We start from the raw sequence: 27,235 nt of genomic DNA on the forward strand, positions 1-27,235 counted from the left end.
CCCGCGACCCTAGTGAGGATAAAGCGGAGAATGGGTGGAATGGATGGACAAATCACTTGTTCAAATCATGAATTTAAATGATCTGACTCGTTCTTAGTTCATCACACCACTTTAATCTTTACTGTGCTACTGTTATTTACAGCTGAAAGTAATATTTACAATTTTGAAAAACAAAAACAGAGGCTTAGCTACACAAAATTCTTTGTTCACAAAGTTTGACAAACTGCATGACCAATCACCATTTATTGCAACCAAATATTTATTGAGAACATAAAACGGTTGTGCATAAATGTTTATAACAAGTTAGATTCCACAATACAAACCCAGAAAAAAGCAGAATTGTAGTGTAGCATTGGACACATTATCTAAACAAAATAAACTATGCAAAAAAAAAAAAAAAAAAAAAACCCCAGCTGCAAAGCACCAGATCCATATCCAGAATAGACAGTGGTTGTGATTATGTACAAACCTTCCTATTCAACCTTGACAGAGTTTGCATACAGTGTAGCAGCATAAATTTCACTCAAATTCACATTTTAAAATTTACAGCTGATGCGTTAGTTCTGACCAGTGATGAACAAGTCAAATGCAAGCTTACATATTACAGACAACACAAACCTATGAAACCACTTAAACTGCTGCAATTATTCTGTGGCACTAGTTCTCACAACTGTATTAAATTAAACCCAAATGAGTACGTTATTCTGGATTTCCTTTTAAAAAAAAATGTATTTATGTTATTCTGAGTTGACAGACTGGGGACCTAATATGATCACATAGTCTGCAATATATCCTGTAAGTCTTAAGTGAGAAATTTCCTTGAGGATGTTAATGTAGCTGGGTCATTCCATGTCAACGCAGCGAAACTTGGCACACAAATAGATGATACTTCCATCTCTGACTATTCTAAATTTCATCAGCCTACGCATGATCCAAGATGTCCGTTTGGCCTATTAACATATGAAAGATTTCTAAGCATTGGTAATGTTATTCAGATATTATTGTCACAAATTAAATTGATCAAATAAATCCTATGTGTTAGAGATATAATTTTCATCTTTTTTGATAATCCACTTTGTTTACAATTTCTAAATAAATCCTGAATTTGAAAGTTTGAAGACCCGAGGATGTATATTTCAAGAGATATGAACATCTGAAAGTGGCATCTCATCCAATTGCCAACTCATAAATGATTTATCAATAATTTCCATTGAGTGAAAAATTATTAAAATTTTGGAATATCAGCCAAAATAAATGGGAAGATCATTCTTACAAAGTTTCAAGAGATTCTGAGGTGGTCCAGCAACTGATCTCCTCTAATCTTGCTGAGTTGACACCGAATGATCCAGGTGACAAATAACATCAGATCTGCCAACTTATGAAAAATGATTGCCCTCAAAGCAGACTCACTGAAAACCCCACAGTTTTTTTCTCTGCAACATTTAGAGAAACCGCCATGTGATTCATTTTGGAAGCCAGAATCTATGGAAGTGCTCTTCTTAACAGTCTTCTGCTGGTGTGACTGTGATCTCTGGTAGTGACTGCAACCCTGTTTGGTTGGTCTGTGTTTGAGATGCCATGACCCAAGCCTGTACCACAGTCTCTGACGGGGCAGACGATGATGGTGATGATGATGAAGAAGATGCAGAGAGGTGGTGCTTCCTGAGCAGGATCAGACGAGGGTTCTTCAGTAAGGTATAAAGCAACAGCCAGCGCCTCCTGGCCCGGTTATTAACATTGGATTCTGGGAAAAATGCAAGTAATGAGGAAACAAACGAAGGAGAGAGATTAGATAGCGGACAGGTGAAAGCAGTAAATGATTGCTCATGGCAGAGGCGCAAACACACAGTACTGACCTGGCATAGTGTCGCTGAATGTGGCGTATTCAGATGTGTGGGGCTTTCCCAGCTTGTTGGAGACCAGCAGGTGGCAGAAACATACCATGACTGGGTTGTTATGATGATGGTCAGCAAAGATCATCCCAATCCATGTACTGTAACCTGGAACATGCAGGGAAATACAGTTAGATTATGAGGAGGAATACACATTTAACCAATGCTCACTTGCTCCCAATTATAAATAGGCACCTTCTCAGATCCATTCTTTGCATCTGTAAGACTGGAAAACCAATGGAAAATGCCACTACAACAAATTTTGGTACAAGAAATTTAAGTGATTGAAGTGGGTAGAAGAATTATAACCAAAAAAGCGACATAAAAAAAAATTAGGTCTAGGTGAGTTTGAAAAAAAAAAAGACTTTACTTAATTCCAGTCAATTCTAGATGCAATAAAAAACACACCAACAGCTGGTGCCATTTTCAGTGTTCCTGTATCATTCTCTCGTTGGCCTCTTGGGGCATCACACAACCACGACTAAAAGACTAGACGAGCATTGAACGGTCATAATTCTTGTTGAGACCAGGGTACCAGGTGATATTTCAGGCTGTTGGAGATTATTTCCAACTCTGACATCAAAGCTAATAAACCACAATTCCACACACTCTTAGGATTGAATCATTCTCATGTTGCGCTTCCATGTAGTGTTGAAGAATTACAACAAAACTGTTCTCAGCTGTCACAAATCTCATGATCTTTTGTGAAATATCTGTTTGGCTTGTTAAGTACAACATCAATGTATTTTTTTTTACTCCAGTTTGTTTTTTTGTTTTAAAAAAGAATAGCTCAGTGTCTCAAGGAAAAATTTCAGTCATCCCACTTCATTTCTGATTTACTTTCTGACTTCTAGTTATCTGTGAAATGCTGCCATCTCCTGGCAGGGAACAGTAGTGTCTCTTGGCAAAGCCCACCAACATCAAATAAAAACAACACATTTTTCAAATTTTCTACCACTGTAGTATATTAAATACTATAAAACAACATAATACAATAGATGATTTTTGTTTTGAGCAAGTTTTCAGCTGACTTTAAGCTTACCGGCATCCATGGTTTCATATCCCCTCTGCATTATGGTTCGGTCTATGCGGGACACGAGCCATGTTCCCACCACTATGCTACACAGTAGTCTCAGTATGCAGGTGCTGACTCCCATCACCACATTGTAGAAGAAGAAGAAGTAGTTGAAGCAGTGGAACGCCTTCCTGAAGAGGAAAAGAAGGGGAAATTGTAATTTTAAATTGCTGTTGTCATTGAAAATAGTTCTTCATGATTGTGGCTTGTTGTCGTGTTACAGGAAGAATGAATCTAAAAATCAATCAGATGTGTCCTTGATGGTAATAATTGACAAAACTGTTTATTCACCTGAAGCTCATTTACGTAACTGAGCAAGGGAGGGTGTGCATGTTTTATAGCTTCAGTAATAATAATGAATACATGTCTGGCAAACAAAGGATCTGCTTAATCGCAAAGTTCATAATCCTGAGATATACCAACCTGTTGTTGAGAGCCAGAGGTTTCTCCTTATCTGTGGGAGACATTTTGTCCTGAAGGAAGAAGATCTGAACCAAAGCTACCTGGAGAATCACCAGGCCGATCACCAGAGCGATGGTCAGACTGAGAGACACAAGACAAACTCAGTCAGTGCCTCTGTCTATTCCTATTCCCTCGTATAACCACAATCATAGTAAAAGTAGCCGTACAGTATCGTTCCCAGGTTGCTGAATATGGCTGCCACATTTCCATGCACTATAGGAAGAATCAGTGCATAGGCCAACAGCATAGCAAAGAGGAAGTAGACAACATGGACTATCACGTAGCCTAAAAAAAATAAGAAAGCAGGAAAAAACTTGAATGTTAGAAATCTGCAACACAATGGGATTAGGTTTTCATGAAAGCAATAGTGTTGTAGACATTTTCCTCCTTTCTGTGAACTGGGTCAGGTGAGTTTGCACTGTTAGAGAATACTTGATTACATTTGTTTCTACCTGGGCTCACATCTTGGTTCGTATGGCAAACCGTCATATGAAGATTTTTTTTAAATCCTAATCCAAGATGTCTGTCACCAGGCCAGTTGTTGCTTTTGTCTTGAAAGCACACCAAACTTGTCAGTTGTTCATGTTTTTAGATCATGAAAAACTTACCCCACAGTGTAAAAGCTATTTGCCATCCAGAGTATCTTGCAATGGAAGCCTGGAAAATTCAATGAGAAAACGTGTTTGTGCAAGAGGAATATGCAAATACATGCATACAAAAAATGTTTGCATCCATGCACTCTACTTATTTAAATAGTGAAAGGTGGTAGGAACCGTTCTTGCTTTTTCATATTTATAAGAGGTTCAGTGACCATGTAGTTAGCAACATGTGTCCCATATTTGCAAGCAGGTCATACATCGTAGGTGTGTTTTACTTACCACACTGACAGCAGAGCGAGGTTTGTGAAACTTCTCAGGGATAAAACTCTTCTGTCCTTTCCACAATCTCTTCAAATGTTTCCTAAGGTGATAAAACATGTACACGATTACAGTGCTGGTAAATGTCATGTTGTTGCTTTGCTCTCTTGTAGGGAAAACATGTTATCATGTCCCGTAACTGAATTTTTAAATTTTAACATGAATTATGCTTTTTTTTTTTTTTAGCTCTCTTACCTGTAACATACTAAAATATGGAAGGTGTAGGCAACAGAGTTGAGACTGGCAAAGATGGTGGTGGCTAGCCAGGATTCTTTAAAAACAAAAAAGAGATCAAAGCTTATCCTGACTTTATGTTCCCATAAATGTGGTGATGTATCCATTGTGTTCCTGATGTCATATTTAGGTGTGTTTGTTTGATTAATTAGGCCAAATTCAGTTCCTGATCGAGACTCATTTCCAGCATTTTCTTATTGTTAATGTCAACATTCAAGAAAGCAAAAGAAATCGGGTGATAGCATTTCCAAAATGTGTCAGATGTCCTCCTTAAGGACATCAGACACAAACAGTCTGGTAGTTTAACTCACTCCTGGCCACGTCAAGGAATTCCTCCAGCTCTGGTATCATGACTTCCAAGGCCCCGGTTTGGTTACAGGAGGTATGCAGTTGTTGTAGAGTATCCTTCCACCTCTCTATGTGGTCAAAAGCAACATCACTGAGGCTGTAGTCCGCAAGTGTCATCTACAGGAAAGGCAAAAAGACACATAAATATAGCAGTACCTCCAGTAGAAGCACAAATGATTTAGTTTTACACAACTGAAATATAAATCATGTTTATCTGTACCAAATATAGGCCTATAAGGGATATAATTGCAGTGCCAATGAGCCTGTTGGGAAACTTGAAGTAAGGGTCCCAGTCATACACTCGCCTCTCGAACCAGGTGAGTGGCCGACTGCAACACAGAAAGGAAGGTCAGAGCTGCTATGTGTGATTCCATGACTGTGTGCTGTCACCTTTAAGTGCTGCAACTACAAGACCACTTTGAGATTCAAAAGAAGCCAGTGTCCTTTGATGTCCTTGCTTTTGGCATAGTTTCATATCAAGTATGCCAAACTTACAAATTTTTCACTGGACTTAATCATTCTGCACTGAACTTCATTAAGACACACAACATTAACGTCAAATATAGTGGATATAATGTGACAACTATGTCTGCAAATACAGATCTCACTCATTAAACCTCGACATGTACATGTTGACTTATACATAACAAAAAGCTTAATTCTAAATCATGGCTCTACGTGGTCAAAAACGGAACAAATTCTGGAAATTTATTCAGTGATTTTGGAAGCAGTGCAAAGTTGTAAACCGCACAGTACTTTTAGTATTTCTGTAAGAAGTAGGAAGAAATGACACCTTTATAAAGAAATGGAACGTCATTGTGCATTATAACTTCGATAGCAGCATGGCGTGATGCACGGGTAGTTTAAGTGTGTTTTTCTACCTGATTGTTTTCCTCAGTAGTCTCTTAACATGCTGCACCTGGTGCTGTTCATTTAGCTCTCCAGGGTCCTGGTGGCAGATTCAGCAAATTCATACTCATACAAAGGTTTTTATATAAAACAACACAGTTATTTATAGTAACCACTTCAAATCCTACAGTTGATTGCCAATCTATCATTTAAAAATGTAAGATATTTTAGCAAAAATATTGGCCAACTTCGCATAATAACAGACAGACTGTAAAACAAGAAAATGAGAACAAAATAAATGCAAAAGCATCATAAATGATATAACACACAGCAAGAATCATAACGAGTTATGTGTTAGTCCTGCTGACCTCTGGTTCCAGTTGCAGACGTATTCGAACAGCTTTAATCAGTATATAAAGAAATCGTCCCAGGAGGAAAATGAAGGAGAGGATGCAGGGCCACTGGGAAATGATCTTCTGGTATCTTCCCAAGATCTTTAAAAATCACAAACAATGGCTTGATGGAAACCACATGGCAACAGGCCCATTCTGATGGGTTTGGATTTCATGCTGGGTTTTGTACTCCCCTACCTTACCATCGGGACAGGTGAATGTATCCCAGACTGTAACGATGATCCTAAAAACAGAGATTGAAGATGTGTTGAAGACTATTATAATTTCACCATCCACATGTTTACTAATTTATCTGATTATGAACTGCCCAGCTTCTTTTATTCTGGAAGTTTTTTGTTATCTTTTAAGAAGTTGCACGTGCATCAGTTGTACTTTAGTTTTTACGATGCAGTAAAGTTACACACTAGGGAGAATATAATATGAATTAGTGTTTACCAGGCCACAGAGTAGAGTATTCCCAGCACTGCTCCGACCATTCTGAATGGTGTGGACAAACAGGCAAAGACAGGGAAATATGCCAGGCCCACTTCTAAAGCTCCAATCAGGTACACAATAGCTGAGGATGACAGTCACAGAACACTGCATCAGTCGACATATTATTTGTTTTATCTGTTTGGTAAAGAGGAAAACAATGTACCTCTGGCCCAGTTTGGAACATCGAAGAGGAGGTAACGTTCAGAGAAGAGCAGCAGGACGCTGCTCGAAACTGCACCATACGCGAAGCCATAGGACCATCGATTACTGAGGCCGCCTATAGTATCCAAAGGCCTGGGGCACAAGATAAATACAGTGACATAAATGCAAATAAACCCATATTGCTCTTGTAGTGGCCTGATATACATCACAGAATAGCAGAAATATGGATAAAGCATTCTGAAAGGATTGCTGTTGCTGCAGCTTGCTTACACTACAACAGCAAAACGCCCCTTTAGGAAGGTCAGTCTGTGGTCAATGGTACATTTCTTCTGTCTTTTCTGGAGGAATGAGAGCACCCCTATAATCACCACCTGGAAGACAAGATGTCAGTACATAATGCATAAAAAAATGAATAACACTACTCACTGGAATAATGATTTGTTTGTGACTATGTGAAAGTGGAAATAGGCTGACAAATGTTATAGAACACTGGATTCAGGGGGTCACACTATAAAAATCTGATGTTACCTTGGATTCTCCTACATTGTTGTACCTGTCTGCTTGTTTCTGGCAGCTGTGGTAGTGAATGTACCCCTGTGTTGTGTTGCAGTTGTTTGTTATAATGCTGTTATTCTGTATTCCAATTGCTCATAGCATTGCTGCTTTGTAGTCCTTGGTGGTGTACTTTATGTTGTCATGCTCTTGTACATTGTAATTGTAACTCTATCACTACTACACCTGCGTCCTCTGTTAAAGGTCCCATATTAAACCCCTTTTTAGCAAGTTCTCGTGAGTCTCACATGTTTTCCAGTTTCAGCTTAAAATACTGCACATGTTGCGATTTCTACCATGCTGGTGTCAGCCCTGTTCCAAATAGGTTGTTTCAGTAGCTGTAGCTTTAAATTCAACTGAGCCACATCCTTTTAGGCAAGAAACCTATTTACTCTGCTCAGTGAGTAATGATGTATAAAAATCAATTTTTAAAAAAATCATGAATTTCACCTGTTTAAAGTTTCTTTTTCTTTCTTTCTTTCTTTCTTTTTTTTTTTAAAAAGCCCTCTATGGGACGGATTGTGGCTCAGGAGGATCCCAAGCTACTCCTCAAATGAACCAAACACTGCTACAGTCTCGTCCAGCCAGATCAATCTGTAAAACACAATGATCTGGCTGCACCTCACTATAATTCTGCTTTAGAGAGAAAACGATCTGGCTTGTTCGGGTTTCTTTAAACCAGTCACAATTGTTTTGGGCAGCGTTAAGCCAAGGATGCTGTGACTGTCGCCGCTAAATACTTCAGGGGTAATCTCGTTTTGTTGTGAAGGTTTCATGTGCAGAGACACTTTATCATTACAATGGCTATTTCCCTACAAAAAAAATTCAACCACAACCACCAATAAAACACACCTTTTACTTATTTACCAAAGAAAGAGACTAACATAAATGAATATACTTCGGCTTTGGAGGAGCTCCCTGCACTCATGAAAATCGCTGGTGGTATGTGGCAGGAATGTTCAATTAATGGAAAACTTACTGATGGTAAGAGTGAAAGATGGAGGAAGAGCTCCACAGAGATTCCACTTTGACAGTCATCAATTCTGGAAAAATTGGAGAAACTAGGACAATATGATCATGACGTTAGATAATGCAGTGCAGCAGAGCAAAGTAGAACCTTGAATTAGAGCAAATGACAAGGCAGACTTGAATAGAGCAAAGTCCAGGTCAACTAAGGTAATGACCGGAGTGAAACCAATCTTAAATGTGAATCCTAAATTGAACGTGGCATTAGCATAGCAAAATAAGAACAAACAGTTGCAAAATTAAACACTGTAACACTAATGACAATGATATACGTCATTTGAAGTCTGTACTCACAGCTGTTCCCTTTGGTTTCTTATCATGTTTGATATGCTGCTGCCTATGAGGTCGAGAGAACGGTGTGTCTGCTCGGCTGCATGGACAAAGGAAGCAACTGTGGTTTGATATCGCTTCCCCTTTTCCTGGTTTCAACCATGTGACTCACATCTGACCTTTGACCTCAGGATTTAACATTTTATGTCACTGTTTTTCTTTTAGTCCAGATCTCTTTTTCCCTTTCACACACACACTATTGACCACTGTGTTACTCAGTATAAGGAGTGCAAACAGTCCACTCTTCCACTGAGCTCACCTACCGATCATTCACCCTCTGCCTTCACCTTTCAGAGGAGTGTTACTTAGCTTACATTATCAAGTTAATGATATCTCCTTTATTTGTTTTCTTTCGCCCTGGTACTGATTTTACTGCAGAAGTTACACACACTGGACCATCTGTTTTATGCCCTCTGTGTACATGATCCTTATTAGTGTCAGATTTGGTGAAATGTCTCAGTTAACAAAAGAAAATATCACAAGGTTGCTGCTCATTGAAATTTATTTTTCATGAAAATGACACATATTTGGAATCCAGTTGTCATTTCAAAGACTCATTTTGGTGTGATAATCAGATCATGGTTGGTCCCTTGGCGGTGACATCACCGGCTGTGCAGATCAGCAGCTCTCGTCCTTGACAATGTAAATGTCCATCTTGATTTTTCTGTGAAGAGAATAATGACATGACATGGCTGCGATTGATTCCGGTGGTTGACGTGTAGGTCATAGTTTCATTAGCGATTGTACTCAGGGTTAGAATGAGGTCAGATTTTTCTGGGAAGTCAGACATCACACTCTGTCATTATCTCTGAATGTGTAGGGAGTGTAATGAGGTTTTAGATAAACTGAATGAAGCCGCGAATGTCATTTGTGTAAAAAGCAAACTGAGCTACAAGTTTAACAAAAAATGAATTTTGAGACAGGGCTGCACAGTAGCTCGGTGGTTAGCTGAAAAGCAACATGTCTGACCAGATTTCAGCAGGAGCTACACACTGACAAAACCATCCATCATTACAATTACATTTTAGAGTCTGTAAAATTGTCTTTTCACTTCCATCACTTTACTAAAATTACTGTAAAATGAAGTACTTCTTTGAGGACTAAACTGTGTAGTCTTTACGTGTTTGAATCAGCTGCCATTAGCCAGAGTCCCTGAACTCTTTCACCAGCAGAGGGCAGCACAGGCATTTTATCCTCTATCCGGATGTGTGAATGTAATTAGTGTGGAGCAGCTGTGTGTGCTCACCGACTGTGGGCGCACAGTGAACACTCGTTGGCATATGTGTTCCCATCGTTGCCACACACAGGGGCGAGATTCATGGGACACGCCAAGATCTCTGACGTGTCAAGACAAGAAGGCTGCCAAAAAATTAACCATTAAAATCTCACATGATAATATTTTATTCTAATCTGAAATTAATGATTTTGAATTTAAGTTATTTTCACTCTACACATCCAGCCAACAACGCACAAACACCTTCCTATACACACACAGTCACTCACATGCTACTACTGTTAAATAAACCTCACCCTTCTCTGATGTGGAGACTTCTCCTCTGCACCTTTAAGACAAACAGACCAACCATAAATGAATAAAGTTCAGCTTACATGTAAATACATAACTAACCCAGTTTACATGGAGGGAAAATATTGAGATTTAAAGCTTATAAAACTAACTTAGCTGATTCAAATTACATTAATGCCTTCTAGGAGGAGAAAAGTAATTATAATACCTGTGATACACTTGAAAATGTTGTTTGTTGTATACAAAAATATATAAGTAGAGCACACAGGTGCCTATTATGTAAGACTCAACGCAATACTGTCATAAATGAGTGAAATAGATTATGTTTATCAGGACATCAGATAATTTTAGATGTGAGTTTGACCTATTTTGCTGACAACGGTCGAAGAGGCGGAATTGAACCCTCTTTAATTCAGTGTTTGAGAACAACACATGACCATATTCAATAGATCACTATTTTTCATTGAGTAGCTTCTAAATACAATTTGCCCTGATGACTTGCATACTATATCAACTGTACAACTAAAACACACCAAAAACATCTCAAAAAAAGTGTTTTTTCTTTGTTACCTGCGGCGACACAGACGAGCAGAAGTCCCAGAAAAATAACTTTCCAAGTCATGCTGTTGTTGGATGATTAACTCTGAGTGCCGGACACCTGTGTGCTGCTGTTTTTGCAGCCAGTTTAACCCTATGTGCGTGAGAACACAGCAGATGAAAAATGGACACGCAAGCGCTTGCGAAATGTGGAAACCATTTGTCATCAGCACACAGGAACAAACACACAGTGTCTGCACATGACAAGCTCACATATACGTATACAGGACACGATAAAGCAAATCAGGAGTCTTTTTTTTTTCAAAATGTATGAATTTTTATTAATGTAAAGAGTAACTATACACAATGGGTAACAGACTCAAACAGCTGTAATACCTAAAAATGTAAACAAATAATAATATTGAGCACAAGAAGAGAAAAATCCCCACCTTAGTACTGTCCTGCATTTCTCTCTTTGACTCACTCCTGTCTCTCAATCTCATGTAAGCCTTCCTTCTCTGTTTCAAGTCTGAAACAAGTCTTTAAATGCAGTGGCGTAGCTTAATTTTATCTGAATTGTGTCTGTATTCCAGTGCCGAGATTTGTTTTTTTTAAACAGGTTTCATTTTCCATAACCAAATCTCTATTTCTACACAGTTTAAAGAAAAGGCTATAAAGCCTATAAAGTGCTCATTTTTCAAAGAAAATAGGGGTTTGCTAGGACAAGGATCAGACTCTCAGAGCTGGTAAAGGAGCAAGTATTAGATCCCAGAGATAACAGAAACCCCTTCCAAGATTTTGTATGACACAGAGCACCTGTAATGACAATCTGTCATGAATTTAAACCCTGGCTAATTTTTGAATTATAAAGCATTACAGCACAATTCTATTTGACACGGTCCTCATATCCACTCTGCCTTGTTGACCATGTCTTCTAAACAATTCTGTGAAATATCTCAACCACACCTCTAAATTTTGAATAACTAACAGTACAGTTAACTTCAGTGTGGCAGTTTCTGAACGTGAACTAACAAAAAGATTAGAATTTGGCAACAGTTCTACAGACTAGAAAGGATTTGCAGTCCAAATAAGACTGAATGAGAGCACAAATTTGACATATGTGCCTTTTTGTTTCAAGCTGCTGACAATGCGAAGAGGAGGATTTCTGTGGTTGAGCTGATGGATAAAGACCTGAAATCAAAGCACAACTTAAACTTTACAAAACATTTTCCTCCTCAACAATATGCTGGTTGATCAAAGATGCATGTTGAGTTCCTTTTGGCACAGATACTGTTTGTTCACTCCACTGGTAACATTTTTTTTTTTGACTCGACATCACAAAATTGCTACTGTACATAATATCCACATTGGTACTGGCTCAGGTCTTAAACACTCCCGTAGTGCCCTAACATGGGCATTTAGAAAAGCGTTTCCATCTGATTCATCTCACTGCCAAAAATCACAACATCATTTGGGACTTCCCACATATGTCTGTGTTGATAATCCAACAAGAACGAAGCAGATTTCTGGCCTCTCTGTTCCTTCACACGCAGATCTGGCAGCATGCTTTGGTACACACATAGAAGCATTGATAGTCCAGATGTGTGGCCCACTGGAAAGCATGCAGTATATATTTCCAGGTCACTTTCAAAAAAACACAGTCCAAAGTCTTCAGTAACCTCTTAGTCAACTTGTGTCTAATTCGCCTTCAGTTCCATTTCAAGAGGGCAGGGTGGGTAAAAACAAGCCAGTATAGCAGACTGCACATCTTGTACAGACACCAAGGAACCACAAGATTTTTTTTTCTTTTGTTTTTGACAATGAAGGACAAGATCTTATAAACAATACAGTCAAGTTTCTTCACAAAAAGGCTCTTTTTGTGCTTTGATGCATGTTGGTATCTGTCCTATACATTCCTTGGCAGCCTACATACATTGTTGTTTTTAATGGAGTGCTCAAATTTCTCTCTCCACCAGTATAGGCACTGTGCTGGACAAAGTCAAGGACACCGAGAACAACAAATAAAATAAAGACGACTTGGTTAGCAGTCTTAATTGTTATCCAAACGAAGAAAAGAAAATCTCTATAGAGGTTACGTTTGTCTAGGAGAATTAAATTATCTTGAAAAATCTAATTAGTAAAAATTATTGTTGACGATTGCACATTTGTGACAGAAACTGGATTGTAAATGCGTTTTGCTTTTAGCATCATTTGCATTATAAAACGACTGCGCTTGGAGAAATCGATAGCTTAGACCCTGAATAAAAAAAGCCGTCAGTCCATCTTTCAGCAACTGGCAGTGAATGATCCGGAATCATTTTTTTTAGTTTTACACTATCACGATTTCTCAAGACAGAGTAGCAAATACACTGTCTCCCTGACTACTGCTAACTACTTTGAGGAAAGGGGATTAAAAGCTGGAGATGCCATTCTAACATCCCCTGTGTCTTGTCTGTTGAGTGAGTAGCCAGGCTACATGCTTTCCAGTCTAACACAGGATTCAAATCCTGCCGTCACTTCAAGTGTTCTGGTCTTTTCTTTCCACCTAACCACCTAGTGAAGGAGAAGCACCAGTCTCCAACCCTCACACAAATATCTTCTCATCTTAAATATATTTATAGATATTTCTTGCATTGATTTGCATTGAGTTTTCATTGTTTCAGTGTCTGTCACGATACCTGCAGTCTCTGCCTTTTCAAGAGGCTGTGCGCTGAAGTGCAGGTCCACTGAGAAATGATAACAATTAAAAAAGACTAAAAAGTAGAAATAAAAAAAAAAGAACACAGTTCGTCTCCCCCCTACAGTTTTATGGTCCATCTTTTCTAGACTGTGAGGGGGGAGGGTGGGAGGAGTAAAGCAACTCCCACTGATGGTATGTTGAGGAATCAGACACAGCTCTCCCTGGTCTTGTTGTCCATGAGGAAAGAGTTTAGCTGGGAAATGTCTACTACAATAGCGTCCCGCTTGCTCAGATGGACATCTTTCAAATGGTCCTCGTCACTTTGGTCCTTGGCAAAATTTACAAACACCTGCAGGAGAGAAAAAAGGAGGAAAAACACATTAGATTTTGACTGAATTGAAGTCACAACCTTGTTCTGGTCATGGAGGGCGCTCGCTTACTTGGTCTAACGTAGTCTGAGAGACGGAGTAGTCCTCTATGCTAAGTGCCTCCTTGTTCTTCGAGAGCAGGGAGAAGATGCGGGCGAGGGAGGTGAGGGACGAGGGAAGCTGGTACTGCAGCATGTTGCGGTGTTTCTCCTTCAGCGTGCTCCCTGGCAGCTCCCGCTCGATAAACTCCATCACCGGCCGAAGGTCTGGGTTCGGCCCCGCCACCCGCAGGATGATGGTGTAGCCATCACCAAACCTGACGGGAACACAAAAAACACATTTTAATAATGTATAAATTCATTTCTATCTTTTTGCCTCTGTCTTTGATTCTGTGATTATCACTGGTAATTGTACAGACTCGGCTGTTCTTTGTTGCAGCTACCACAAATAAGCCCTGTATGTCAGAGCATTTTCAAGACCAAACCTGTATATTTTGCTAAGCAAAAACTACTTTTGCGACATATTAAAGTCTTATTACTTTTTGTAACTGCAATAATTGGCCAGTGCTGCAATCCATAAGATTTGTCATTTAAACATTTCCAGAAAGTGTAAAGATGTCCACATTTCTGTGAGCCACAGTGTTGAGAAACGTTGTGTTGTGTGTCCTACCTGTTTTTGAGGTGTTGTACACTGCCCAGACAGCGGAACCTGCCGTTGACCATGATGGCCATCCTGGTGCAGAGAGCTTCACACTCCTCCATGCTGTAAAAAGCAAGAGAAACAGATTATTCATGATAGGTTAAACATAGAATTTGAGCAGGAAACACGTCTTTTTATTTAATTATCTACTTCTGTTAACTGATTAAATAAATTGTGATGCCTTGTCTCACCTGTGAGAGGTCAGGACAACAGATCGTCCTTCTTTGATGATGCTCAGGATGGCGTTCCAGAGGGCACGACGTGCCTTCGGATCCATCCCTGTTGTTGGTTCATCCTATTAACAAGCAACAAAAAGACACTAAGTAGCTGCTATAAAATCTTGTTAAACACACATTTACTGTTGTTGTTCTGCAATGCATTATGAAATTGTTTTAGTTTTTTTTCACTGACCAGGAACACAACAGGAGGTCCTCCTATGAGAGCAATAGCAGTGGACAGTTTCCTCATGTTGCCCCCACTGTAGCTGCCTGCTGACTTGTCCACATATTTGACCAAACCAAGTTTCCTGATGCCCCACTCCGCCACCTAGTGGATGGGAAAGAGTTTGCATGAGTATCAGTCATCTGTTGACAAAATGGCTGCAGAATTGTGGAGGTGGTTTACTGGTATCAACCATCATCTGATATAATGCCTAATTAAAACACAAAAACAGAAAAACAAGACTGCACAGATAGAGTTACAAGTCTAATTTACATATAAAAGACCAATATGTGAGTGTGTGGTAATGTATTTGTTTGGTGCTGACCTCACAGACTTCCTTCTCGGGCACTCCTCTCAGGATAGCGTAAAACTCCAGATGCTCTCTGCCAGTCAGGAGGTCGTTGATGGCATCAAACTGAGGACAGTAGCCCATGTTCTGATGCACCTCATCTATCTCTGTAGTGACACTGGAAAACACAGAAAGACGAGTTTATAAGCTTTATAGAAAGTAAAATATATTTAGAAACATAATTTATCCTTCGATTCAATATTTTCCAGAAATTCTTGTCTTCTCTCACCTCTTGCCAGCCAGGTAGGCCTCCCCATTGGTGACCACAGAGTCTCCTGTCAGCATTTTGAAGGTGCTGGTTTTCCCTGCTCCGTTCACCCCCAGCAAACCAAAACACTGTAGGAAAGAGATATTATGATTGATCTAACACATTCATTACTGAATAACCCGAGTCATTTTTAGCGGACAACAGACTTGCACATCTTGTAATTAAGACAGTGTAACCAACAATCGTAGTCCACTGTTTAATTCGAGTGGTGTGACAGGTGTAACAGCTAGAAGACATCTTTACCTCTCCAGGAGGGATGCCAACACACAGCCGGTCTACGGCCGGCTTCTGTTTCCGCTTGTAAATCTTGGTGAGCTGCCTGAGCTCCAGGATGTCTGACTGTCCTCCACCGCTCAGGATCCTCTGTCGCTCTCTGGCCACGTCCTCGTCCTCCTCTCCAATCGGCTTCAGATGACTGGTGGATGACCTGGAAAGGCACAGCCAGGAGAGGTCCCATTTAGGATAGACTTACAGTGTCTTTCAGATTTGAATCTCAGAGGAAAATTTAAACCGCATCCAGTCATTGTTTTGAGGTGCGTCTTAGTCGGGAGTGTTGTGAATTGAGGAGAAGAGCTTTTAACCCATTTCTGGACTGTAAAAGTCGACTAATCACACGTGTAGCGAACCAAAAGGCACCCACCTGGCCTTGATGCAGAAGCGGTACTGAATGAGGACGGTGATACAGAAGAAGACAACACCCTCTATGGCCATCGCGAACAGGTTCTTTCCAACCATGTCCCAGGCCAGAGGAGAGCGGAATCGGTTTTCACCTACAACAGAACAGGCGTTATAGCACTTTTTCCTTTGTTGTCAACACAATAGGAATACATTTATTAGAGGTGAAAATAAAAGTTTGCTTTTCTTACCAAATCTTTCTAAAGCATCAGCCATTGCCTGGTTCTTCACCATGTCAATCAGTCCTCTGCCCAAGCAGAAGTGAGGGAAGATGAGGAACACATTCTTCAAGATGTCATTGATGCCACCGATTTCCTGAAAGAGGAATGAAGTCAGTATTAGGTCATGAAGGGGTCAGCAGTAATTATGTGACTTGAAAAAAATGTTTGTTTTTTATATTTTCAGTTCCTCAATCAATCTACTGCTGCTAATAATTTTCTTACATTGCTTCCAAACAGCTCCAGGACAAAAGTGGACACACTGCCGTTGATTCCTATCAGTATGTTGACACTGGTTAGGACCACATAGGCTGTACTGGGGATCTTAAAGAAGAAAGAGGCTGGGTACATCAGAGGGGTGATTGACCATCTGAAAAAAAGACACAAATTTGTTTTTAGATATAAACAGGCTAGAGAAAAATAAAAAATAAAGACAGCAGGACCCAAACAATTCTAAATGTCTGTCCAATTTACCCATAGAGCAGCAGCAGCAGGGCCAGCACGGGCAGATTGGTGGAGGAGACGTAAGCTTCTTGTTGAAAACACACAAAGATGATGATCACCAGTGTGGCCGGAACTATGTAGTTGCACTACAAGAGAGGGAGGAAGAGGTTTCAGATCATTTTATTCTGCAACATTAAGATTACAGTCTTGGACATTCTGACTTTTTTCTGCAGTGCTGTGGAGCCAGTTGTGTCAAACAGTGAAAGTTCTTACCATATCCCACACAAAGTTGGCCAACCAGTAGAGGAAGGGTTGTACTCCACTAATGAACTGCATGTGTTTGGCCTTGTTCACTCTTTCCTGGATGAGGAAAACCACAAAGCTGGCAGGGACAAAGGACATGGCGAAGATCACGCAAATGGACACCAGCACATCCACTGATGTCGTCATCCTGGGAAAGAGAGACAATGGACAAGACACCGTTGAGAATGATCGTGTGTTAGGAAAGATCAAAGGTATGGAAAGTTCTGACTTCACCCCCATATTTACTGTAATACTCACAATGCGACCTGTGACAGCTGCTCCTTGGTGAGGTTAAGTGGATGATTGTAGGCAGTGATGCCAAACTTTGTTGGGTCCTTTCCAGCCGGCAGACTCGCTCTTAAGATGCCGTTGTTCATGACGTTGAGGAAGGAACCAATACTGTGCCAGCCCTTGTTGTTAAACCAGATCTGGATAGAAGAGAAGGAGATGTGAAAGATTAAACTCTGAAAAATTAGAAGACAAACGGAGCATCCTGCAAGTAAACTAGTAGCTTGAAAATCAGCTGAATCTATATGAGAGTAAAGATCATGCTTTTGTGAGGTGCCACATACAAATTTGTTCCCAAAATATCTTTTCCTCACTACTCTGTCTCCCTCTTTAGCCCTTATTCTTCTTTCCTGAAGTCACAGTAGCCTTTCAAGTTTCAAAATTCTAATGCATTTTTAATTGTTTTTGCGTTATAATTGAGGCATATTTGTAGGTTCTGCCTAACAGCCAACTGAATCAAGATAAATAAAGATGAATATATGGTTTGCTGCTATAGTCTATTATCTGGGTTGAAGCAGAAATCAGCGAATCAATTAATCAATTAATCACATCAAATTGCACAATATGAATCAAGTGTATGAAGCACATTGTGTCCATATTGTGGGTTTAACAACTGACATTGCTGAGGGAATAGTTCAGGGGGACTCAATGGCAAACCTCCAGAGCCACGTGCTGTTGTATAACCAGAGTCTGCATGTGTGTGTGCGCTAACCTTGACGTTATTCTTGGTGTCCAATCCTTGGATAAAACTGGAGAGACTGTGAAAGAAACGATCTGCTGCAGTTCCCTGGAGGACGGGCAAAACAGAAAGAAAAGGAGAGAGTAAGAGTGAGAGAGAGATACAGGCTTCTTTAGCACATGGGTAAACAGACACGGATCAGACTTGCAATAATAAATCAAGTCTCAGTTCACTATAGTTGTGTTTATACACAAAGCAGACATGTAAAGTCCCTGTATACATCTTTTTACCCCGACTAACTAAAACCACTGTAGGCATTTTATCACATTTTATTGTTTAAAAGCTTCTGTGAACCACTTTATTGCAGTATGTATCATAACAATGTAATAGGATCTTACTCCTTCAAGACGGAAGCGTCTCCTCAGCTGAGCAATCGCAACATCAATTTCATCTTTATGAGACAGAAACTGAGAATTCCTGGCGCCCAGCGAGAATCCACCGTATCTGTTAAAAAGTACAGTCATTTTAACGTCAGACAAGGATGCAGTAGAGAAGCACTCTAATCAATATTATAGACATAAACTACTACACATGCTTTATGTCCGATAATGTACCTGAATTCATTGACCCAAATCTTGTTCTTCAGGCTGTAAGAGAAAAAATAAATCCATGCTTAGTGCTTCCATGAATAATAAGAATTAAAATCCCAAATATGAAAGCAGTGTAAAGGAAAATAAAGTTTCACGTGAGTGTTACCTCTTGCCGATGATCTGAGCATAGGTCTTCACCAGATAGTCTGACACATTTCTGCCGGTCAGATTCTGCAGAGTGTCTTTGTCACTGATCTTCATCTGGAAACAACAACAGGCCCAAGAGTTAATTAACTTTTGTTTGTTTGTGTAGCTGATACCTCACATTCACTATACTCAATTTTAAATTGTATTTCAGTTTCGATTCTGTTTGTCTTCACTCACCTGTGGTGGTGGAAGTCCTCCAGCTCCAGCTGGACATTCAGGCAGCATCCTCTTTCGCCCTTCACAGCTGCACTCACACAAGGGAGAAGGATTCTCCATGCTCCAGTTGCCTTTGTCGAGCATGTCCTTTACACTTTGAGAGACTTGTGGGACCGACCACTCATCTAGAACTGCAGCACAAGGAGTGTCCCTGAAACACAGACAGAGAAGAATAAATATTGAACTCTAAATCTTCACGTATGTGCATCAACTACAATATGGGCATTATTCTAAAAGTTCAGCTGAATGTAAAATCTACTGTAGATCCATATGTTTTTTAGTTTCCTACGTAAATGTAAGTTAAGTTTTTATCTCAGAACTCACGGTATGGGCTCTCCTTCCATGCAACGTGTTCCAAAGCCTGGTTTTTCTTTTAGCGCTCCCAAGAGTTTGTTGTTGTGAGGGTCTTCAGGTATGTCATTACTACAAAGACACAAGAGAACCCATTGCCTTTAGAAGCACATAACTAATATTGGCTGTTTAGACGGTTGAACAAGGCGTTAGAAATATGAATAAGATGCACAGAGACCTTGACATCTATCAATAATTTATGACACCACCGCTCTTTCAAAACCAGTTACTTCACAGCACTTAAAGCAAATTCCTGTAACAGCTGTGTTCAGCACACATGTCAGCACGCACTCATCGCGTGAGTGAGGCTGCATGAAAACCTTAGCACAGTTAGGTAACCTTTTACATCTTTAATGAGTTGCAGACTTTGTAGTTGGAAATAGCACATTTATTTCAAAAATGTGCTTGTTCCTTTATTTTTGCTTGACATGAAAAGAGAGTGATTTGATGGATGTAAACTGAAAGTTAGAAGTTAATAGACCGTTAGGATAAAAGCAGAAAAAACTATTTTTTCCTGCACAACAATTAGATATAGAGTGTATTTTTCAGTTTTCCAGACAGAGGGAAAGATAGCTCACCTGATGAAGGTAAACTGTTCTCCATACATGCCAGGATCCAGAGCCAGACTGGGGTACTTTCCAAATGGAGGAACAATCAGGCTGAACACCAGGGCAATGCACACAAATACCGCTGGAAGAACAATCTGAAAAACACCATCATGAAAATTTATTACAACTAACATACATAAATACAGACATGACTCAGAATTAGTAGTTCTTTGGTAAAAGGTTTCAGTTGTCACAAAACTCTGCATAACTGATGCAAAACAAAAGACTACTGAAGCTGTTTACAGTCCGTGCATATGAAATTAGCATCAGTGTACCTGAGCAAAGAAGCCTTTCCTAGAGCGCCGAGCGTAAAGGAATCGTTTCCAGAGGAGTGCAACAAACTGCTGTCTCTTCAGATTCCAGCCTTTGACCTGATATGAACCTTTGCCATCTGTTCCACTGAGCCAATCGGTCTCACGGGATTCTGGACGGAGACAGCACGGTGCATATTAGCAAACTTGCAACATGGTTAAGCGTGTTTCCTATTTTGTAATAGTTCTAAGAGAAAATGCAAATGCAATTTAACAAACAAAAGCCACAGATCTGTATGTTTGGCAACGCAGATCAGTATTTTACTGCACTTTTGTATGTCAACAGTTCAGGTACAAACACAGAGTGAAAGATCAAATGACTGACAGCAACAACGCTGTTTCTATCATTGCACCGCGTGCCAGATGGCATATCTCTACCTGGATCACCTTCAGAGTCATTGAAGTCAAAGTCATCCTCAGTGAAGGGCTTCAGGCAGCTCTGGTGGTCTCCAAATGCATGACGACGACGAGTCCTAGTTGGTACGACTCCATCTGCAGCAACAGGACAGTCAGAGTGTTTATTTAAACTATGAGTTTCATGTCTGCTGTCTACATACAAAATGTTTGACCTGCAATGCATGTGAATGTATTTTAAAAAAAACCTTCCTAAATCTCACCTGAAAGCTCAACAGAATCCACTCCGCTGTCCTCAGCCACTTTCAGGAATATCTGGGGAATGGGAAAGCATAAGATTAAAAGACTGACTAAGCTGAAAACAGATGGCTACAGACGGATATAAACAGCTAATGAAACATAATTCGTAAATCAGTTTCATTCTATTCATGAGCATGTTTATTACTACAGCCAAATTTAACCGCACATAAAAGGTCATGCAGCTCTTCAGTACTACTTACCTCCTCCAGGGTGGTATCAGATATTCCATAACTTGATATTGCGAGGTCAGTGAGTCGGTCATCAAGCTCGTGGAAGAGCTCCACAAACGCACCATCCTTAGCAGACTGGTAGGGCAAGATGTAGGTGAGTTCATGGCCGAGATCCTCCACCAGGCGAGCCTCTGGGACGTGTTTGAAAATCACGTTGGAGATGAGGGAGACGTCTGTAGGAAAGAATGAACAGTTAGCATAATTATCTTTTAAGCCTCACTCGGCTAATTTAACATTTCAGCATAGATTATGTAACATTCATTCCCAGTTCATGCTGATGAGACGGGTTTAATTTTATAAGAAAATAAGCTAGACTATTGTCAGTTCTTACCAATGGTGGTGGTTTCACTTTCTGGTTCACTGCCAAGGCCAGCATCTGAGCTGCTCTCCGATACACTGTCCTCCTGAACAAAACACATAGAAGGTAAACAGCTAAGAACAAAGAAAAAAACTCAATAGATCACACGGGGAAAAAAAGTTTTCTCATTTTTTCTTTTACAACAATGTTAGAGATTGAAAAATGATAATGTTGTTTTCTTCACAGCTATTAAAAACAGAATATTTCATATCTCCCCTTTCTCTATGAAACACTTGTATAATACTTCTGGTTACATCTTTCACCTTCTCGTTTTTCTTGCTGTAGGACACTGTGCTGGCAGAATTCCTGCAGGACTGCAGTGACAAGTCATAGTCTCTCTTGACCAGAGTCAGGTAGTAGCCTGTTCCCAGTTGTGTTTTCAGGAAGAGCGACGAACCCACACAGCACAGCTTGCCGTGGGAGATGATGGCAATTCGGTCACCCAGGATGTCGGCTTCATCCATGTGATGAGTGGACAGGATGATGGTGCGACCTGAGAGAGGGACAGACAAATTAATTTGCCTTTCTATTAATGTTATTTCAAACATGTAACTACAAAAAGCTGCATGTGTAAAATGGTGAAATGAAAATTAAAAAAAACAACAACTTTAGGACCAAAAAGGTAATATTAGCTTTATTTACCTTGTCTGTATTTGAGCAGCAGGTCCCAGATGCCCCTGCGAGCGTAGGGATCGACTCCAGCAGTAGGTTCATCCAGAATCACAACCTTTGAGCCTCCAACAAAAGCCAGGGCCACCGACAGCTTCCTCTGCATCCCACCTGAAAAGACAAGAAAAAGAAACAAATCAGAAAGATGTTTTCCAAAATAAAATCCACATGTAACTTTTCCACATGTTGCACATCTAATATTAATTGTGAAATAAAGGGAAGTTAAAAACTGAAAATACAAAACTGACCAGACAGGGTGCTTGTGCGAGACTGTCGTTTGTGAGGCAGCCCAACATCATTCACAATTTGTTCCATTTCGGCCTTCACCTTCTCTGTTGGCAGACCCTTCAGGCGGGCGTAGAACCAGATGTGTTCCTCTACTGTCAACCTGGATTACAGCAAATCTCACAATTAGCAAAGCACAAGATGCTGAAAATGTCCAAAAAATTCAGACCGTGATGTTGTATACGTACATGCTGAAAAGCACATTGTGTTGGGGGCAGACGCCCAGATTCTGTCGGATGGTGCTGAGTTCAGTGCGGATGTCCTTGCCCAGGATATAAGCAGTTCCAGAGGTGGGTGGGAACAAGCCAGTAAGGATAGACCTATGAAAAACCAGGCAGGAACACAACAATCACCATTTCAGCTGGGTGGGTTTTAGAATCCTTGAACCGGTTTCTCAGCTCGGCTAAACTGAAGAGTACTGTAGATAATGTGTGTGCTATCTTACATAGTTGTGGTCTTGCCAGCTCCGTTGTGCCCGAGGAAGGACGTGATCTGTCCTTCATAGAATCTCAGGGACAGTCCGTCAACGGCCAGTTTGTTTCCGTGGCTGTAGACCTTCACCAGATTCTCGATGTAAACACCTGGATCAATGTGGCTTGGCTCTTCCTCGATGCAGACAGCTGGGGATAAGATAAAAACATCATCATCTTGTCAATGACATAAGCTATGGCACACAAAAAATATCTTTACTTTGATCTTGAGACCAATTTTCAGTCATGTTTAATATCAAAATAGTAATAAGGATTATGATTAGTACCTTCAGCGTTGCCCTTCTTCGACAGAGGAGTGGAGATGTTCTTGTTCTCTTTCTCTCCACACCAGTATGTCTTAGTGAAAGGGAAATACCAAGGTCTGGGGATCCCATACTGGCCTGCAATACAATTGATTGCATGTAAATAACTCATAATACTCTTGACAATATCAGGGTAAAATACCACAACGTTTTTTGTGACTCACCTGGGAATACGGCTTCAATGTACCAGGTCATTATTCCGTATAACACAGCATCAAACAGCATGAGGCAGATGGAGGTGGTCAGGTTGTAGCTGTCTTCCTCCAGAGGGCTGGCAAGCAAGTTTGACCACTGGATTCCCACCCCCTGCTCCTCAAACAGGGCAAAGTATTCACATCCAAAGCCAAAAGCCACAGGAGACAGCAGACTCTAAGGAGAGGAAGAGAAGAATCAGAGTTTAGTGGATAGAAAAGAGACCATACTGAGTATTCGTGCATGAAAGTGTATTTGCATTTTTTTTCTACACACCACTACAACTTTTGCTCCAAAGCCCACATAGTCCTGCCAGGCGACACACAGCACATAAGGCAGATATAGAGTGAAGTATATGATGCCACCACAGGCCGCTGCCAAGTTGGCACGAGAAAACAGGGTGCTGATGAGAAAACACTGCATGATGGTCACTACGCCGAAGGATCCCAGGAAAAGAAACACAACGCCTGAGTCACTGTAAGGCAGCAGGTTTCCCATCTGAGAGGACACAGAGAGAGAAACCAAATGATATCACTTGTTTTTCACCATTTAATTGAATTTCTGGACATGATGGGGGGAAAAACTGAGCCACTATTAAGTTAAATGCTGAGTAAAACAACATCAGTGATCAGCGTGAGTACATTTACTTCTTGTCTAGACATTCCTGCATGATGACAAACTGGGTGTACATGTGCATGTGTGTGTGTGTGTGTCAGTGACAGCACCAACCTTTAATAACATCACCAACAAGCCTGCGCTGATCAGCAGCGGGATTAAACTGCTGATGAACCAGCTCAGCCACAGGATGCCATTGTTCAGTCCCATGATCCTCATCGTCTCCTTGAGTCGGGCCTCCTTCTCGTACACCACACCCTTGATGATGATGGCCACTGAGTACATCCACGCCAAGGTCATGAAGAGAGGCATCGACCGACTCATCACCCGCAAGAAACTGTGAAACATGCCACAGGAAGGTCAGCCACAAATACTCAAGAATAAAAGATGTGTTCTCTTGTTTTTTCCGCTACAGCTTCCACTTACATATCATCCACATAGCAGGGGTAGGGCATCTGCTGGATGTAGATTCCTGTCTTCTCTTTCGTGCCAGTGACAGCCCTGATGATTCCTTGCTCAATGACATCCTGCAGGTAAGAAAATCCTCCCCAAACATACCGAAGATCCTCAAAGGGGTCCGCCCTAGGACCAGGGTCCCAATAGCTGCAAAACAAGATGAAAATCAGTAAGACAATAAAAACATGACAGTTGGAAAATCAACAAAATATGTGTGACTAAATAATAAAAAAATAAAATGCTGAGTGAAAACAACCACTTACCCATCTTTAATCTTGTTAGTCCTCTCCACATTATCAATGTCCATGCGTATTTTATAGTTGACATTGGGTGGCAGGTCGGCGCTGCTGGTGTGGCCAATGTCCGGAAACACAATTCCAGCCCAGAACTTCTGGTGATCCAGGAGACCCATGGATTTGTTGACCAGTCGTTCCTCATTAGCTACCGGCTCAAGCTTGTCCAGGTTCACACACTGAAGAGACAGTTTTGATTAGAAAAAATAAAGGGTTTTGCGCTGTAAGATGGAAATGGCATGTGGAAACAAAGTGTCACCCAGTTAAGGATGAACATGGAGAAAGAAAACAAGCAAGTAGTGTGAGGTTTTTATAGAAACATGACTCACTCCCATAAGAGTTAAAAGTCATCGTTCTAGTATAACGGGTTAAAATCTTAACAATAATGGTGTTATTGTTTATTTTGAAGCGATCATACTTTACTAATCTGCCCTTGTGCAATTCTTGCTCAAACAATCACAAGGTTTCTCACAGTAAAAATAATTCAGAAGCGGACAACTATGAACTTTATACCGTATTGCACAAACGCACGGGCCTTGAGGAGACACTGAGTAACCACATCAGAGTTGATTTGTCAAGACCTCCTGCAGATTAACCTCTTGCAAATTATAGGTGACACAATCAGACTTGAACCTCATCCTTTCCTTTACTAAGAATGCAATAACCAGTGAGTTGAGCATAAGCATAAGAAACACAGCATAAGCAATGTTAATGCTATAGGCATGACAGACTTATATGACTGTACAAGGCCTTGACAGATTTCCGAGTGAGAAAAACCAGTTTACTCTCATTATATGATCATCTTAAATGATGAAATACAGTCAGTAGGTCAGTGGATTTGTTTGCAGTGTTGCTAAACATTAGTCAAAGAAATTGCACAGTGTTCCACGTGTACTAGGCATCAATTAATGGTTTAACATTCCCTCTTTTTAAAGATATGTTTGCTTCCTTACATTATCAAGAGTGGTAAGATAGAAGAGAAAACTAAAGAGGCTGAAGTCATGAGGTGAACATTAAAATGATCTGTTACAGTTAGAAAGTCATCAGTTTGTCATCAAACTGTCTGTGCCATCAGTCTATGGAATGGAAAACAACATCATTTATTTAGTTTGTCTGATCATTTACATGTATCAGAAGTACATTTCAAAGCTCTGAGATCATTTTTATGTCTGAACGGTGATGTATGTTTTATGGACAACTCAATGGAGAAATTCCCTGCCACAGATAAATAAAACAGCAACACACAATGGAATAAAATTGATTAACAATTGGCAGGAAGATGAGGGGCAACTGCTTTCTTGTCAGGGCTCGGCTCTGGCCTACTGACCAAGTAAACAAGAGGCTGTGACACACCCATCATGGCCATGATTTGATTTGATGAAGGAAGCAAGAGGAAAGAACATTTGATTTGAAAGCTTTTAATAGCCATGCCCGGATCTAAAAGTAGTTCAAACACATTAATGAACGATAGAAGATACAGAAAGGTTCTGTAATGCAATGACCTCAAAGGGCAACTGGTATTTAACCTATTTTCCCACTTGTTTCTTTTTTTAAGTGCCTTGACTTTGGACAGAAGCGAACAGCTACTATAGGCACAGCTTAAGACCCATATGGATGTGTGTTTATTGGCAATGTCCTTGAAACCATGAACACCCAGCAATATAATTTCACTCCCCTGAATGAATGAGTCATGAAAACAATATAACATCTCGACATTTCAATCCGTTCGACCTCAAAATGAGTTTGCCATCTTACACACTGAAGGCTTTTCCAGGAAGGAAATTATTAGCAGTGATCTATATGACTCCGTTTGTGTTGCATTTCTGGTGAAACATCCGACATCTTCCACTAACACACTAACCTCCATGAAGCGTGAAATAGTCTGTATGGCCTGGTCGGTCTCATTGAAGGCTTCTCTCCAGGTGTAGGCTGATCCCGCAGCTCTCGGTTTCTCTGAAACTTTTGACAGGAATTTTGCCACATCTGACACACGCCACTCAGTCCCACTCAGCTGGCTGTTAAAGAACGCAGCGCTGGCATTATTCTGGAGCAGGGTCTGCAAAAACCAAGATGTAAAGAGAATCAATGCATCATTCCCTGTTAAGACAAAGAAAACTGAAAGCAGAGAGGATGCAGATAAACAAAACACCCAACATTTGCAGCTGGCTCCTCGTTATTTTCTTTTTTTATAACATGGTT

General features: G+C 40.4%; 3 protein-coding genes across 5 annotated transcripts in view; all 3 read right to left on the reverse strand.

Annotated features, from left to right (window-relative positions):
• Window positions 1-241: 241 nt before the first annotated feature.
• On the reverse strand, window positions 242-8,812 carry stra6l (STRA6-like). 2 transcript variants are annotated; one of them, XM_022209259.2, is made up of 18 exons: window positions 8,699-8,812; window positions 8,358-8,439; window positions 7,097-7,197; window positions 6,828-6,958; window positions 6,626-6,746; window positions 6,368-6,413; window positions 6,146-6,271; window positions 5,810-5,877; window positions 5,149-5,257; window positions 4,892-5,045; window positions 4,542-4,617; window positions 4,308-4,389; window positions 4,038-4,086; window positions 3,597-3,714; window positions 3,391-3,510; window positions 2,935-3,098; window positions 1,857-2,000; window positions 242-1,744 (listed from the first exon to the last, which is right to left on the reverse strand). In XM_022209259.2, the coding sequence occupies exons 1-18, from the start codon at window positions 8,722-8,724 to the stop codon at window positions 1,500-1,502; spliced, it is 1,962 nt and encodes a 653-aa protein (XP_022064951.2). In that variant the 5' UTR covers window positions 8,725-8,812; the 3' UTR covers window positions 242-1,499. The 2 variants fall into 2 exon arrangements, with proteins under 2 accessions (XP_022064951.2, XP_022064952.2); XM_022209260.2 differs by having other exon boundaries at window positions 8,358-8,421; window positions 8,699-8,784.
• Window positions 8,813-9,218: 406 nt separating this feature from the next.
• Window positions 9,219-10,982, reverse strand: spink4 (serine peptidase inhibitor, Kazal type 4). The gene is made up of 4 exons (XM_022209258.2): window positions 10,830-10,982; window positions 10,265-10,296; window positions 9,981-10,093; window positions 9,219-9,398 (listed from the first exon to the last, which is right to left on the reverse strand). Exons 1-4 carry the CDS (start codon window positions 10,879-10,881, stop codon window positions 9,353-9,355), a joined length of 243 nt encoding a protein of 80 aa, XP_022064950.1. The 5' UTR covers window positions 10,882-10,982; the 3' UTR covers window positions 9,219-9,352.
• A 521-nt stretch (window positions 10,983-11,503) lies between these two features.
• Window positions 11,504-27,235, reverse strand: part of LOC110961579 (phospholipid-transporting ATPase ABCA1-like) — a 40,219-nt gene continuing 24,487 nt past the window's right edge. Inside the window, exons 12-49 of one of the 2 annotated variants that reach the window (XM_022209257.2) lie at window positions 26,898-27,092; window positions 25,007-25,215; window positions 24,714-24,890; window positions 24,402-24,624; window positions 23,949-24,170; window positions 23,645-23,849; window positions 23,445-23,558; window positions 23,133-23,307; window positions 22,876-23,007; window positions 22,651-22,790; window positions 22,376-22,513; window positions 21,997-22,226; window positions 21,707-21,779; window positions 21,346-21,548; window positions 21,109-21,160; window positions 20,879-20,983; window positions 20,456-20,604; window positions 20,151-20,275; window positions 19,546-19,644; window positions 19,183-19,372; window positions 18,965-19,059; window positions 18,823-18,855; window positions 18,607-18,712; window positions 18,242-18,316; window positions 17,500-17,669; window positions 17,212-17,389; window positions 16,969-17,084; window positions 16,720-16,864; window positions 16,468-16,591; window positions 16,242-16,371; window positions 15,845-16,028; window positions 15,563-15,669; window positions 15,310-15,451; window positions 14,955-15,089; window positions 14,735-14,838; window positions 14,514-14,606; window positions 13,917-14,160; window positions 11,504-13,825 (exon numbers count right to left, since the gene is read on the reverse strand). In XM_022209257.2, coding sequence (XP_022064949.1) covers window positions 13,682-13,825; window positions 13,917-14,160; window positions 14,514-14,606; window positions 14,735-14,838; window positions 14,955-15,089; window positions 15,310-15,451; window positions 15,563-15,669; window positions 15,845-16,028; window positions 16,242-16,371; window positions 16,468-16,591; window positions 16,720-16,864; window positions 16,969-17,084; window positions 17,212-17,389; window positions 17,500-17,669; window positions 18,242-18,316; window positions 18,607-18,712; window positions 18,823-18,855; window positions 18,965-19,059; window positions 19,183-19,372; window positions 19,546-19,644; window positions 20,151-20,275; window positions 20,456-20,604; window positions 20,879-20,983; window positions 21,109-21,160; window positions 21,346-21,548; window positions 21,707-21,779; window positions 21,997-22,226; window positions 22,376-22,513; window positions 22,651-22,790; window positions 22,876-23,007; window positions 23,133-23,307; window positions 23,445-23,558; window positions 23,645-23,849; window positions 23,949-24,170; window positions 24,402-24,624; window positions 24,714-24,890; window positions 25,007-25,215; window positions 26,898-27,092 — 5,481 coding nt within the window. In that variant the 3' untranslated portion in view covers window positions 11,504-13,681. Of the gene's footprint in view, window positions 13,826-13,916; window positions 14,161-14,513; window positions 14,607-14,734; window positions 14,839-14,954; window positions 15,090-15,309; window positions 15,452-15,562; window positions 15,670-15,844; window positions 16,029-16,241; window positions 16,372-16,467; window positions 16,592-16,719; window positions 16,865-16,968; window positions 17,085-17,211; window positions 17,390-17,499; window positions 17,670-18,241; window positions 18,317-18,606; window positions 18,713-18,822; window positions 18,856-18,964; window positions 19,060-19,182; window positions 19,373-19,545; window positions 19,645-20,150; window positions 20,276-20,455; window positions 20,605-20,869; window positions 20,984-21,108; window positions 21,161-21,345; window positions 21,549-21,706; window positions 21,780-21,996; window positions 22,227-22,375; window positions 22,514-22,650; window positions 22,791-22,875; window positions 23,008-23,132; window positions 23,308-23,444; window positions 23,559-23,644; window positions 23,850-23,948; window positions 24,171-24,401; window positions 24,625-24,713; window positions 24,891-25,006; window positions 25,216-26,897; window positions 27,093-27,235 lie in introns of both variants that reach the window. The other variant, XM_022209255.2, reaches the window with a different exon arrangement.

This window comes from Acanthochromis polyacanthus, chromosome 3, assembly GCF_021347895.1.
Source record: "Acanthochromis polyacanthus isolate Apoly-LR-REF ecotype Palm Island chromosome 3, KAUST_Apoly_ChrSc, whole genome shotgun sequence".
Lineage (NCBI taxonomy): Eukaryota > Metazoa > Chordata > Actinopteri > Pomacentridae > Acanthochromis > Acanthochromis polyacanthus.